This window comes from Idiotropiscis lumnitzeri, chromosome 14 (genome assembly GCF_059441095.1).
Source record: "Idiotropiscis lumnitzeri isolate Australia: NSW breed Sydney's pygmy pipehorse chromosome 14, RoL_Ilum_1.0, whole genome shotgun sequence".
NCBI lineage: Eukaryota > Metazoa > Chordata > Actinopteri > Syngnathiformes > Syngnathidae > Idiotropiscis > Idiotropiscis lumnitzeri.
The window spans coordinates 19,542,626-19,555,958 of NC_142404.1; the positions used below are offsets into that span (position 1 = coordinate 19,542,626).

Here is a 13,333-nt window from a genome sequence, read left to right on the forward strand (position 1 = left end):
TTTTGCTTGCCCGGCCGACATCACGAGCCATAAAAGAATTCTCTCAGGGTAAAGTGACCTTTCAACTGTAAATTCACAGCCTTTAGTTCGCTTCGACACGTTTGGAGAAAAATAAGACGTGACTTAGCAAGTGTTTTTTTTTTTTATGTTGAACAAGGTCAAGTGGAGATGATGGAATGATTTTGAAACGTTTCCCCTTTTTCATCAGAACAAAATGTGACGCGTTCAGCTCGCTGTTGGCGCCGCAGCTTTTCCTGCTGTGGCGCTTTTGGAGAGGCCCGACACGTTCTTTGTTTTCAAATGTAAATGTTTGATCACGAGCACATGCCGGTCGACGCAAAAGTTGACCAACAACATTTGCCCCGAAAGGCCCACAAGACGACTCTGGCGCTTGCCATGTTGACGCAGTGCCTCGCTCGGCCAATTTGCGCCGCGGCACGGTGCCACATTTCAGGCCACAAAATGCGTGCCCGGAATGGCTCGGGTCTGAGAGCGGAGCAATCGTGAACATTTCAGACCCAGACGCTAAACAATGAAGCAAAATGCTCCGCGACCACGCCCACGTCGACGGCCAAATGCTCCACCAGCGATGTCTTGGAACGTTTAACGAAACATTTTTTTGTGTCTTCTGCTGACAATTTGAAAGCATAGCCAGGTGTCTCAAAATACAAAAAAGGTTTGTGGTCACTTTGTGTTTTGAGGTGACGCTTTTGTTTTTTTGTCAGCATGGAAAATGGGGGCGGAGCTACCGTGTCGCGACCAAGCCAACTACGCAATGTTATCAACTTTTTCCAACCACTTTTTTTTTTTTTCTGACAAGCGCTGGCTTGTGCACATTTGTGCCACTTTGGCCACGAGCAAAGTGTCACGTGCACGTCGGCCGCTATTTGCACAAGGAATGGCGACAATAAAATGTGCGCTGCCGCTAATCTGTCCTGTCTGCTTGTTGGATTGTTGAAAGATGCACGTTGAAAAGGGAACGACTTGTGTTTTGTTTCGCCGAAGCCACAAAAATTTGGGCCGTCAACAGTCTTTATTCGGCACATTTTGGGCGGACCACCCGTACTCGCTCGCTTCTTTTATTTTCGTCTTTGATTCAGACACCTTCTGACTTTGTGGATTGCGTCCCACAAGCACGTGGGTAGAAGAAGAATTATTTATTTATTTATTTATTTTTGGACAAAGAAACTAAGTTACAGACTCATCTTATTCTTTGCTTTTTATGATCCCCTGTAAATAAACTAATAACTTTTGAAAAGCGATTTTAATAACGTGCAAGCCCCGCCCCCATCCCCTCCGCTGATTTGATTTCATGTTTTGCGAGTGTTTGTTTAATCTCTACAGCAAGTTCAGATGTCTTGTCGCGCAAGAAAAACAAGACGAGGTCAAAGAAGCCACAGCGTTTGTGTATTGTTGTGCAACTTTGGCTTTGTCCGTCCGCAAGTTGAGAGAAATACTTTGACTTGGGTCCATTTGGACCGCTCCCTTTCCCAACTTCTTATTTAGTGCAAGAGACGCATTCAAAGAATTTGGAACGCACGCGGGACAATGGCATCACGTTCTCTTGGATATGGAGAAAAAAAAAAATCAATGTTTTGGATGGTTCGGCTGGGCCCGATGTCTTCACCGTTCACCGCGGGATGGACATTCCGCACCCACCGGCCGAAGATGAAAATCGGCCATAATGAGCTCTCCGATGATGACAACTTCAATTTAAACGTATTGTGACGGTATTTCAACGCCCCAAAAAATACAAGGTGGTTAACTGAAACACGAATTGGGCACGATGAGTGTGAAATGTGAAGCAATCGTTGCCATTTTGAAAATGAGTCATGAGAATAAAAAATAAAAAAAACGTTTGGGCACTTCTGTCATGTTGAACCTGGTTCGTTGTTATGTTGCTGTTCAGGGAAAAATTTTTTAAAAAGATCTTCACCCGACTGTAAAGCATTATTTTTGTCAGAAATAAATGCATTTCAAACATGCAAATGAAATCGTTTCTGTCATCGTTTGGAAAGATTCACCGTTGAGCAGGTTTTCTTTTTTCTTTTATTAAACATGACAGCAATAAATCAGACCTCCAAAGATTTGACAGCAAAACCAAAAACAAAGTCACACCAGAAAAGTCCAAACGGAGCTGGAAGGTCTGGAGGCTTGGGCGGACGATCACGTTTGGCTTTTCATGACAGCGACTATAAAAAGTTGTGGCAAATTTCAAAGTATACTTCTTATGCCGATGTACAGAATGACACACCCAGCAATGAGGCAACGCTTGACATGCTTTGAAAAAAAAAAAAAAGACAAACCCGGGCCAGGCAGAAACGGCCTCCAACAAATTCAATGAAAAAAAAAAAATGACATGACTCATTTGACCAACAAAACAGACGCCGCTGGAGCTGCCAGATTTGATTGACGTGTGCAGAATGCAAACAAAACCTTTTATAAGGACGCTAAATGTGCAACAACAATAATGTGGCGGGGGACAAAATTCATTTGCAAATGAAGCGGGCGGCCTTGTGTCGCGTCAAGACAGCATTTTGTCATCTTAAAACATAAGTCCCGGTCCCGGACGACTTTTTTCCGCTGCACGGCGAGACAGATGTTGATAAATAGAAGCCCCAGCTCACCTGGATTGTGCTTCGCATGACCCGTCACGTGGGGGACAACAATTTGCGATGTTTAACGGGAGCGTCGTTGTGTAAAAAGTGCACACAGTGATGCTGAAAAAAAAACAGCAGAAGTGTTTTTAAAATGCAGACGTGACAAACTTTGAAGTGACACTTGAAAATCAACTTGAAGTCGGCGTGATTTGTTCCGCAGCTTCAAGCGTCAACGTGTGGCGTGCATTTACAAATTCCACGTGGCCAGTTTGCCGCACAGAAACGGCATAAGCAACGTGGCGATGACGACCGGGGCGATGAGAAAGATGAGCTTGCCGGCCGGCGGGTCCTGGACCTGCCCGCACGAAGCAAAATATTTCTGATGGACCTCCAGGAAGAGGTCGTCCACGAGCGATCCGCGACTCCGACACAAAGATGCCGCGGCCCAGTGATCCACGCAGCACTTGAGATCGTAGTAGACGCTACGGAAGAAGGCAAAGTTTAATGGCGCCAACGGCAAACATCTTGAAAAGTCGCCAAATAAGATCGGACCGGCAAAACATCGGACTCAAGAATTTGGATTTGTCAAATGCTGCGGGTGGAGGCGTCTGCGTAAGCGGACTCCAATGTCAGCCGAGGTTTAGTGAGGTCAACTTCCGCAAGAGGAAAGTCAAGTCCGAGCAACAAGATTGCCTTCTTTTCATCATCGACGCTCCACCCATGAAGTCATCTCCAAAACAGAGAACATTACATAAGAAGCCCCCCCCAAAAAAATAAAAATAAAAAACAAACAAAAAAAGGGCCGGTGGCGGTGACGATGGGCATCGCGGTGAAAGTTCACCACAAACCCAAGTTGTCGGGAAGTACTGGAAGGAGCCAGCATTTCTCTTATTTATTTGACATCAAACATGACGAATGACTACAATGGCAAATGTGTGCAGCTTAGCAAAAGATCAACCATGAACATCCTGTGTGTGCTTTCTTTTGTTTGTTTGTTTTTTTTTTCATTCCCTTTGTGCTCAAGTGCGTGAGCTGAGGGGAAATGCCAAATAAACACTTGGACTGACTTCTTCTTCAACACTGCTAAAACAAATCTCTGTTTCTCATTTCAATGAATAGGGGAAGATTGGACAAAACAAATAAATGAAAATTAAAAAAAATATTTTAGAATATTTTTTGTATATTTTCGGAAAGCCCTCAAACCTTATTTTAAAAAAATGTGAAAAAAATTTGGACAGTCCTCCTCTACGGAGTACTTTTTTCATCCATCTTGGTCAAATTGTCATTTGCAGGAGACTCGTCGCCAACCTCGCATTTTTGGGTGAGAACAACAAATTGGAGTTCATTTCAACGAAGGCCCTTTGTCATCTCGCCAAGACTTGAAAAGTTAAGAAAGAGTTGGAGAAACGAGCCCTTCCCGAATCGTGATTTACAATGTCCAGGAAATTACCGTTTGACAGCCGGCCACGTGCATCCTTGCCGGTAGCCGCTTGTCTCCATGCTCTCGTTAAAAGCGGACCAGCAGACGTGGACGTTGCTCACAAACGTGCGCTTGTTACACGGGTGGATAATTGTCTCCGATGATCCTGAAGAATGCAGACGCGCACGTGCAGGCGGGAAAAATTTCAATTTGATTGGTCGTGAAAAGCCATGCGCCTTGTCGTAGTTCGCGTCGTCTCACCTGTCCAGAAGAAGACAAACGCCAGCACGCAGCGCGTCAACGTCCTCTGTCGGGAGAAGCAAACAGCGTCCCAAATAGTTTGCATCGTTAAACGTCAGCATCATCACATACACGGACGGGTACACTGGGCTGCAATTCATTTTCCCGATCCTTCTTATCACAGACTAAGCAAAGAAAAAACCTGACTTGCTTAATAATGTGATATGCCTCGAACCAGACGCACCTGGGAGGTTAATTGTGAAACATGTCTGAGATTGAAAAGACGACAGTAGAAAGAAAATATGCAATCATGTGGAAGGCCGTCTATAAGAAACATGTGGGAAAGCGGCACACCTGCTTCTGGAAAATTCCCAACGATTAATGAACATGTCTACTGGGAAGCAGACAGTGAAAGCATATGTTCGGGGAGAAAAGAGTTCATTAGAAAAAAAAAAAGAAAAGAAGGATGCATGTGTTGTTTAAATTGTGAGCGGATGCACCTTCCCCCGTGACGGCATCGTTGTCGTTCCAGTCAGCGAGCAAAAAGTCAACCAAAAAGGAAGCACGCTTCATTGCTCCGAAGATGCGCGAAAGTCAAGCCAGATCCAAGAAAGGGGATTCACTGAAAAACACTTTGGAACGCTTCAAAAGTCGATGTGCTAATTCAGGTGCTTTACGGGAAGAGGAAATATTTGCAAGCTGCAGTCCCACAAGCCGATTGTTGGAAACGTTTCGTGTCGCCCGACGCTTGTTATTTGTCTGAATCATCAAGCGTCGCCGAAGCCCGAGATCGATCCTGATGGAAACCTCTCCAGGACCGGACTCAAAACCGAACGAGCTCGCCTCGGCTCAGGATTTGATGTTTTCCCAAGCGTCGCGAATGTTGTGAGCTGACAAACTAAAAAGGCAAATGGAGCCACGGGTGGGGAATGTGCGTCTTCATTTTCTTAATTTGACATTTTAGGAGTCGAAAGTCCTGACATCTGGCAGGAAAAGTCGAGGCAAAACTGCTCAGGTGGGCGAAAGCGGAAGCAAAGTACGTACCATTTCAGTTGTTGTTTCAGCTGCTCGATGCTCGATTCCGGAACGGCAACAGATGGCCGAGCGGTCACAGCCTCTTTGCTCTTCTGCTCTTATCGCCCCAAGTCGGAGCTCATTGAATGACGCAACAGCAGCCGACGGCCCGCTTCCTTTCCCAGACCAGGCCCGACTGTTCCCATGCTACCTAAAGTCATGTTCCATATGCAGCCCCTCTACACTACCCCCCCCCCCCATCCCAGAGAGGCCCCGGTGTCAAAAAGCCAACACTATCCCATCTCGTGAATGGAATTATTTGGAGGCTTCTGGCTTCTTCACGTTCTCCTTCCCAGAGGATACAAAATTGAGCCGCTTCGGCCCAAAGGTTAGCATGTTAGCATCACGGTTCTTAGAAAATGAAATCTTACGCTGGAAAATGGGAGCACATTTTATTGGCCTTGCCTTTAACGGCTCATGTGAAAGGTTGTTCTTTCTGCACGCCAGTTGAAACATCTCACTCATCGCCACGTCGGATCGTTCCGTCTCAGCGGCGTGTGTACGTTTCCAACGATGTTTGGCGATCGCCCGCTCATTCTTTCGGGGTCGCCGAGCAACACGCAGCCACAATATCACCATCGTGCATTTAGGAGTGGAGACTTTTTTTCTGCACAGCGGTCATAAGAAAACATTTCCATGGCCCTCAAATTAAAGGCCAAGTCGAAGCAACGGAGCAAACAGAAGAGCGTTGGGTGACGTCTACGCGACAGTCGCTCATGGACACGGAAAAAAACATGCGTAAGAATTCTAATGCAGGTTGTGGGTTCCGATCCAAAGCTTTGTTTAGGGGTCACTGACGCCAAGCGTTCCAACTCCACCACAGAGCGTGTTTTATTCTTTTCATTATTCACAACACAACCAAAAATAAAATGATGCAGGCCGAAGAGAGACACGGGCCTGATAGACGTGTGACTTTGTTGTCCACATCAGCTCGGCTCAAAAAGTGCACGATGCCATAAATAGTGCTGACCTTCGTAAAGACAAAGGTCGGTGGCCCGCCGCAAGATACGTCGAACATGTAAACGGGAACGTCTTGGCGTGTGGCTCTTCCACATCTTGTGTCTAACCTAACTAATAAATCGGCCCATCATTTGGGTATCAGCACTTTTGTGGCGAGTTCTGAAAAACGTGAGGCCAAATAAAAGAACTCCGGATCTGAGTTGGAGTTTGAGAACTGCGATCAGGACCATCCAAAGTAGCAATTTGGAAATAAGCCGTCCGTGTGTTTCAGAGCTCGCAGCCACCGGTCACGAAACCCGACCCCAAAGACGGATCACACGAATCAGGAACCGAAGCAAAAGTGTTGTAGAATTAGTGCCGTCAATTCTTGCCATCTGGGGAGCGCACTTCCCGTTACAAGACAGTCTGGCGCTTGATGTCCTTCGTCGGGAAGACGAAAAAGCATTTCTCAGCGTGTTGATGGTCAAAATACTTTTGCATGCATGACAACAAGCTTTTGGCGGATCCTGTATTGGATCGCCAAAGACGCCAGAAGCAGAAAATATCAATTACCGTATTTTTCGGACAATAAGGCGCATTCCGGGAAACAAACCAGTGCAGTAAAATAAGTTTCATTCAACATCGAAACATAAAGCGCAACCGATTACAAGGCTCACTCTCGGTTTTGGAGCAAGTAAAAAGATTTCAAATTTGAAAAAAAATGATTTTCAAGAGCTGCACTTGCCTGGCTGCAATAAAGAATTTTCCCAACAAGTTGCCTCTGCTGGGGGTGCCCAAAAAGTGCATGACAAAGTCGCAACTCCTTCCCATGCCCCCCCCCTCGCCAGGAGCACAATAAACAGTCGACTTGTCAGTCTGTGGTAACGTGTTGGCATCTTTTGCACTTGTTGTCTTCTGATTCATACTTTCATCCCCGGAGCGTTGACACTTTGCCAACACTTTCCATGTCTCCATTTGGGCCAACAAATGATTCTGATTCTCGGGAAAGAAGAAGAAACAGAAACATGTCTCATGTCAGAACTTTTGTATCACTATCGGGAAGTCAGGAAGTCAACACTTTCTAGTCCCAACGCTAAGAAAAACCACAGCGTAATCACTTTGTTTTTCCACACGCTTCTGGTCGAGTACATCCATGTCAGAGAAAACAATATTTCATGTACTGCTGCTACAGTCGTGCAAAAGTCGTTGTCGTTGTTGTTAAAATACCCAAAGAGGTCGGTGGTTTTCTCTTGTGTCATGTGATGAAGTCAGCTTGAGGTACGTATGACCTTCTCAAATATCACTGCAAATTGTCGAGGCAAAGCCATCTTGAGAAAAAAAATCGGACTCGACAGAGGCAGAGCTCTAGGGTGAAAAAAAAGGAATTTTTGTGAAGATTGGCAACATGACAGCAGCTCGAAGTCGTCGCAGCTGCCACAATGTTTACGTCCAAGGAGTCTATCTTCAAGTTGGAACCGTGCGGTCGTTCTTGAGGTCACCATTATCTGTTCACATTTGCCTCACGAGGGTCGCAGGGGTTGTTGGAGCCTACCCCAGCTATCTTCAGGCATTAGGCGAGGGACACCCCGAACTGGTTGCCAGCCAATCGCAGGGCACATGAAGACAAACAACCCACCACGCTCACACTCCCACCTCGGGGCAATTCCGAGTGTCCAATAACCTGCCGTGCATGTTTTTGGATTGTGGGAGGAAACCCGAGTACCCGGAGGAAACCCACGCAGGCACCGGGAGAACATGCAAACTCCACACTGGAAAGCTGCAGCCCGGATTCGAACCCACGACCTCTGCACTGTGAGGCCATCGTGCGAAACCGTCGTCCACCGTGCCTCCGTTACGTCCCGACACAAAAGCCGCAGTGAGCACCACCACCGGCAGAAACCATTCCGTGGACTCACTCCACCGCGTCGTCTTTGTTTGTCATAGCTCACATTTATGCGACCAATCGCATCTCACCCACAACGCACATGTCAATCGGAGAGGGAAAAACAAGAGTCAAGTCGGGACCTCGGCTAACCTCACAGCTGGCGTCGGCCGCGGCGCTTACTGTAACTGCGGTGATTTACGCTTGCCAACGTTGAAAACAATCCTGTGCGACTTGCGTGAAAAACGCGAGCTGAATATCAGTTGGGAGAACGTGCGGTTTGTCCTCGGTTCACTTTATTTGATTTGGCATCCCCGGTGAGGAACTGCTGATATAATGTCCAATTTGAGGTTGCTGCGTGTTGTAAATGCCTCCACGCGATTCACCTCAGACGTGTAAGCCGCGTATTCTCAGGTTTATGTCGTGGTTTTCCTTTTGAAAGCGCAATTGCGTGAGAAAACACGATTCTTCAGAACGCTTTGAGTCCATTTGGGCGCACGGCGCTGCCAGTGTAATCACTGCGGTATCGTTCACCTCTGCCCGTTTACTCGCTGCGATCAAGCCGTCAAAGCCTTCCATTGGTTTGCGCCGCAAGCTTTTTCCGATACTTAAACGCGATTTATTAGCATCCTCGCATGAGGCCAAGGCCATCTTGGAATTGCTTTTTGGAATAACTCAACAGATTTTGCAAATCTTGGTGAAAAGCCTCTTTGACAACATTTTCACGGACGACATGAGAGGTTGGGTGTGGCGCGAGCACCAAGAAAAAAAAAAAAAAAGACGTGGACGGAGTAATGCATGGCAAGTTTCTAACTCACTTTTAAACTTTGGAATGAGTGAGTTTCACCGGGTGACATAATTATGCGCCCGTGTCTATCAGAACAGGAAAAAAATCCCAAGGAATTTAAAGAAGAGTTTTGGGGCTTGTTCTTTGATAAACTCACACTTGGGAATCCGCCCACCAAACGAGCCCAACCGGAAGCAGATCATCTCTAAAGCAGACGTCTTCAATCCTGTCCTATCTGTTTCCAAACTCTTCATCCTCCATTCAAATGATCAGAATCGTTTTCTTGGCTTCTGCAGACGAGGTTGATGATTTGATCATTTGAATCAGGTGAGTCAGAAATGAAAAAGCGGCAGGACACCCTCCCTTCAAGGAACAGGATTGCGGAATCATCTCATTTTTAACTTTGGAAAGTTGCGAGGAGATTCCGAATTTGTTTGGGGCGATGGCTCATGAAGAAGGTTGCATGAAAGCCTCTCAAGAGGCCCAGTCAGCGTTTGAACGGGAAGTCATCAATGTTGGCTTCAAGTCTTCCGCAGGCTCCCTCACCACGAATAAAAACGACAGCACTCCCACTTAAACATTTGTCATCGGCAGCTGGCAATTCATTCGGTTCTTTTTCCCAAATCCCGTACGACACCTCGTAGTGCAGCGGTGGAAGACGAATATTCTTCTTTTCATGTGGATTGCGCCGCCGTGGGCCGGCAGGTCAACCTCTTGCTTCATTCAGCGTCTCGGAACCACGCGTCGTCAAAAGGCAACGCTGACTTTTCACCCCGGATGAGAGCACGTTTGTGCTTGCAATTCCGGGAAGAGTCTCCCGGAGGAGTGGGGAGCAAAGCCCTCCTCCTTTTTCATTCCAACACTAATTCAAAACAAAAGCCAAACAAGCTGCGTGATTTGTTCGCAACATAAAGCCCGAGGGATTTATTGTGCTCAAACGGTGGCCGACCATGACACAAATTATTCCGCTCACTGGGCGCTCCATTTCATGGTCGTGTCGTTTGGGGTTTTTGTTTTTTCAGAAGTAAAGATCACATTTGTGCTTTGTAACCCCGTTATTAAAACATAATACAAAGACAAAACGAGTTAGCATGAACGAGAATGAAAAGAAATTGATCTTTCAAGCGTGCCACGAGGCCATTCTTGGAACTTCTTTGAAAGCCGGTAAATATTTCCAATCATTGGTCCATGACGTAAGACGTTCCGTTCAACGCAAACACGGCCAATATGTACGAGCGCTATTTTGTAAATAACGTTGACGTCTTTGAGAAGCGTCGCTGCATACAGCTCAAGACTTGCTTCTAATCTTTGGTCCCGGTCGCTCGTCAGCTTGGTGAGCTCGCGTGTCTCGTGGCGGTGAGGAAAGCTCTGCCACGAACGGCCGAGATACGTCGCAACCACCGGAGGCTTCGAGTCCAATAACTTTTTTCGGATCGTGCCTGCTAGTTTGTGTTGGCCTACGAAAAACGCTCGCGTCCATTTTCAAGCGGAGTGCAAAAACAAAGGCTTGCTTGATTTTTTTTCCAACCATTTAAAAGCCTCATTTGCTAGGCTTGCCCTTCGCTCGTCGTTCCGCATTGCTTGATAACATCGCTCTGTGGTGGGTTCGTTTGCAAAATGCAAAGTGAGCGGGTCAAAACATTTGCAGCAATTTCAAGGCCGTTTGGGATGAGCTCAGGTTATAACGAGGTGCGTCACGTACGTTTATGACCACGACAAGCTTTCCAATCCGCATCAGAAAAAGCGGGCCGCATGTGCCTTGCCGACTGTCCTGATTTCTAAATTGTACTTTCACACTCCCCATTGGCAAAAAAAAATAAAAAATGCCACCTAATTTGGCGAGAATGAACTAGCCGTGATTAGTTGAGACAACAATTTTGGTGCAAAGGCGACTTTCACTTCCTCAACACCCGCAAGCCGCCACTTGCGCCCAAGAAGACACACGAAGCGTGCTTCGGTTAACGTTTTGGTTGTCAGAGCTCAGCGCTTGCTTGTCCCTCGGAGGCTTGTTCAGTTTACAACCCAAAAGGATTGCCTCTGGTTTTTGCGGGGCTAATTACACACACACACACTCACAGGCGACGGCCGATTACTTCGGTTTCTTTGTCACCATCGAACGTCTTCATCATCAGCAGTCTAATTGCAAATTTCCAACGTTTGCAATTTTAAGGTTTTTTTGTTGGATTTCTGTTCAAATGCCAAGCAAAGTGACGGAACGCCTCGCCGCCGCCTCCTCCATTGTGACAAAACCAAACGGCTGCGATCGGCCGCACGCTCGACCCGGCCAAGAGGACGGAGGGCGAAGAAGGGGGAGGCGGGATCGACGCTGAGCAGAAAATTGGGGTGTTGACCAATAGCAGCATTGGGCCGTAAAAAAAAAATGAAAATATGACGACTGATAAGAGATCAATTTCAAACTTTATCAGAGATGCTAACTAACACTTTTTTTTAAACAACTTTTGTTTTTGCTTGAAATTCAATTGGTTGATGGCGTCGTCGCAGTCAATAATGAAAGAGAAAGAGCGCCGCTCATCAAATCGATTGTTGCCGAGATTGTTGTTGATTAATATTGCCGACCTTGCATTCTTGCTCTTGAAATGACACGTCGGTGCCAGTGTGATGTTTTTCCTCGAACTCATGATGATGAGGAGGAGGAGGAGGAGGCAACCCCGAGGCAGGAGCTTCGTCCAACCTGAGAACTTCATTAATTTTCATGTTGAGAAATGTGTGGCTTGTTTTGACGTGCCAAATTCAGGCCCACTTGAGCTCCATGCAACTGACTCAGACATTTTTTTTCAAACCGGTCTTGCAATTTCAAGATATATTGGACGAGTCACCGCTTCCAAGCACCGTATACGTTACATAACACTCTTGGAAAGGCAATCCCGCCATACTTTCCAACGTCCATTATTGCCGTTCCAGGGGACAATTGTGATTTTTGAATTGCTTTCAGCTTCACGCCACGGTCAAACTCGTATTTTTTTTCCGGTTTTACCTCTCATCAGACCACTGCCATGTTTTGGAGAAGTCGCACTCGTTACTTGCGCGTTTACCGTAGAAATAAGAAAAACTTATAATTGCTTGACATTGTTGTTGTTATTCTTGCTCGCATGCGCTTTAAGTTTTGAGTGTGATCCAGTTCACAGCTGGTTGACAGCACGTGCCTCCGTAAACATTTCTTTCCACGTTGTGTATTATTACGTACCTTGCATTTTGGATATGCTGTACTTATAAAAAGATACTTTGGATTTATGGCAAAAAGGGGGCGGACCGTGGTTGCGTCCACACTGCAATTAGCAATGATGACAAGGAGGAAGTCGATGGGGGTCGGGTGGGGTGGGGTTCATTGAGGGGTCTTACACACAGATAGCCGCACAGACACACAGCACACACTTTTTATTGAAATAATAACATCATGTTGACGTTACATTCATTCTAATTAATGAACCCATTTCAAAATAAAACAAGTCCAAATTTTAAGATTAAAAAAAAAATAATTGACAATGAGTGGCCTCATTATCAAAGCGTGTTCCAAATGCGTCTGCCAATCGCCACGGGCGCGTTGCAACAGCGCTCATTTCTCCACACGTTGGCAGCGTCTGACCTACTGTATACTTTGTGCTTGCAGGCAGCAAATATTTGGCCTGAGCTCACCTGCGCAACGCCACGTTATCAAAAGAGCGTGAGAGAGCAACCAACAAGGTGCACAGGCAGAGATGTCAGATTTTCCCGAGAGCGCCCAATTATATTCCAGCTTGTAAAAATGGCCTCCAGCGAAAATAGGGAAGACTAATTGCTTTAGTAAGTTTCTTTTATTGTTGTGCTGGTCTCCTTATTAAGGTGTGCACTTAAAATAAAAAAATATACAATAAAAAAAGCAAATATGACTTAATAATTTATTGCAAAAGGACCCTTCAAGGTTATGCTGAAGACAATCATCCCCTCGGAACATTTCTTGGTCGTTCCCTCCAAAAACGCAATCAGCAAAATTAGTTTCTGTGCAGTCTCTCGCTCTTTTTTTGAAGAGGCATCCAAGATTGTAAACATCGTTGCGTTACATGGTATATAATTAAGCTTTGTTTGTTTTTGTGGCGGAGACTTGCTTGGGAGCGAGGATCACACCAGGACAATAACGAAAAACGCTTACAAAAGGGAAGGAAAAAACACAAACAAACAAAAACCGCTTGCTGCTAAAGGACAAGGAGAACCAATTCACAAAAGAGCAAAAATGAGAAACCAAGAAATCACAGAAGGCAAAAAACGAGACGTCAAACAATTCACAACATGGGAGCAAGAGGAATTTTGCCACTCTGAGTTGTCGGCATGGAGTCCTTAAATAGTCCCGCAATCAGGAAGGTGACGAGAGACAGGCGTGTGCGTGGCTGGTGGGC

The 13,333-nt window shown here is 46.1% G+C and overlaps 1 protein-coding gene across 1 annotated transcript; it reads right to left on the bottom strand.

The window, feature by feature from the left end:
- Positions 1–2,068: 2,068 nt before the first annotated feature.
- LOC148323918 (receptor activity-modifying protein 1-like) lies at positions 2,069–5,451 on the bottom strand. Its single transcript, XM_088315783.1, has 4 exons — positions 5,305–5,451; positions 4,282–4,327; positions 4,051–4,186; positions 2,069–3,082 (listed from the first exon to the last, which is right to left on the bottom strand). Exons 1-4 carry the CDS (start codon positions 5,305–5,307, stop codon positions 2,848–2,850), a joined length of 420 nt encoding a protein of 139 aa, XP_088171909.1. The 5' UTR covers positions 5,308–5,451; the 3' UTR covers positions 2,069–2,847.
- Positions 5,452–13,333: the final 7,882 nt, after the last annotated feature.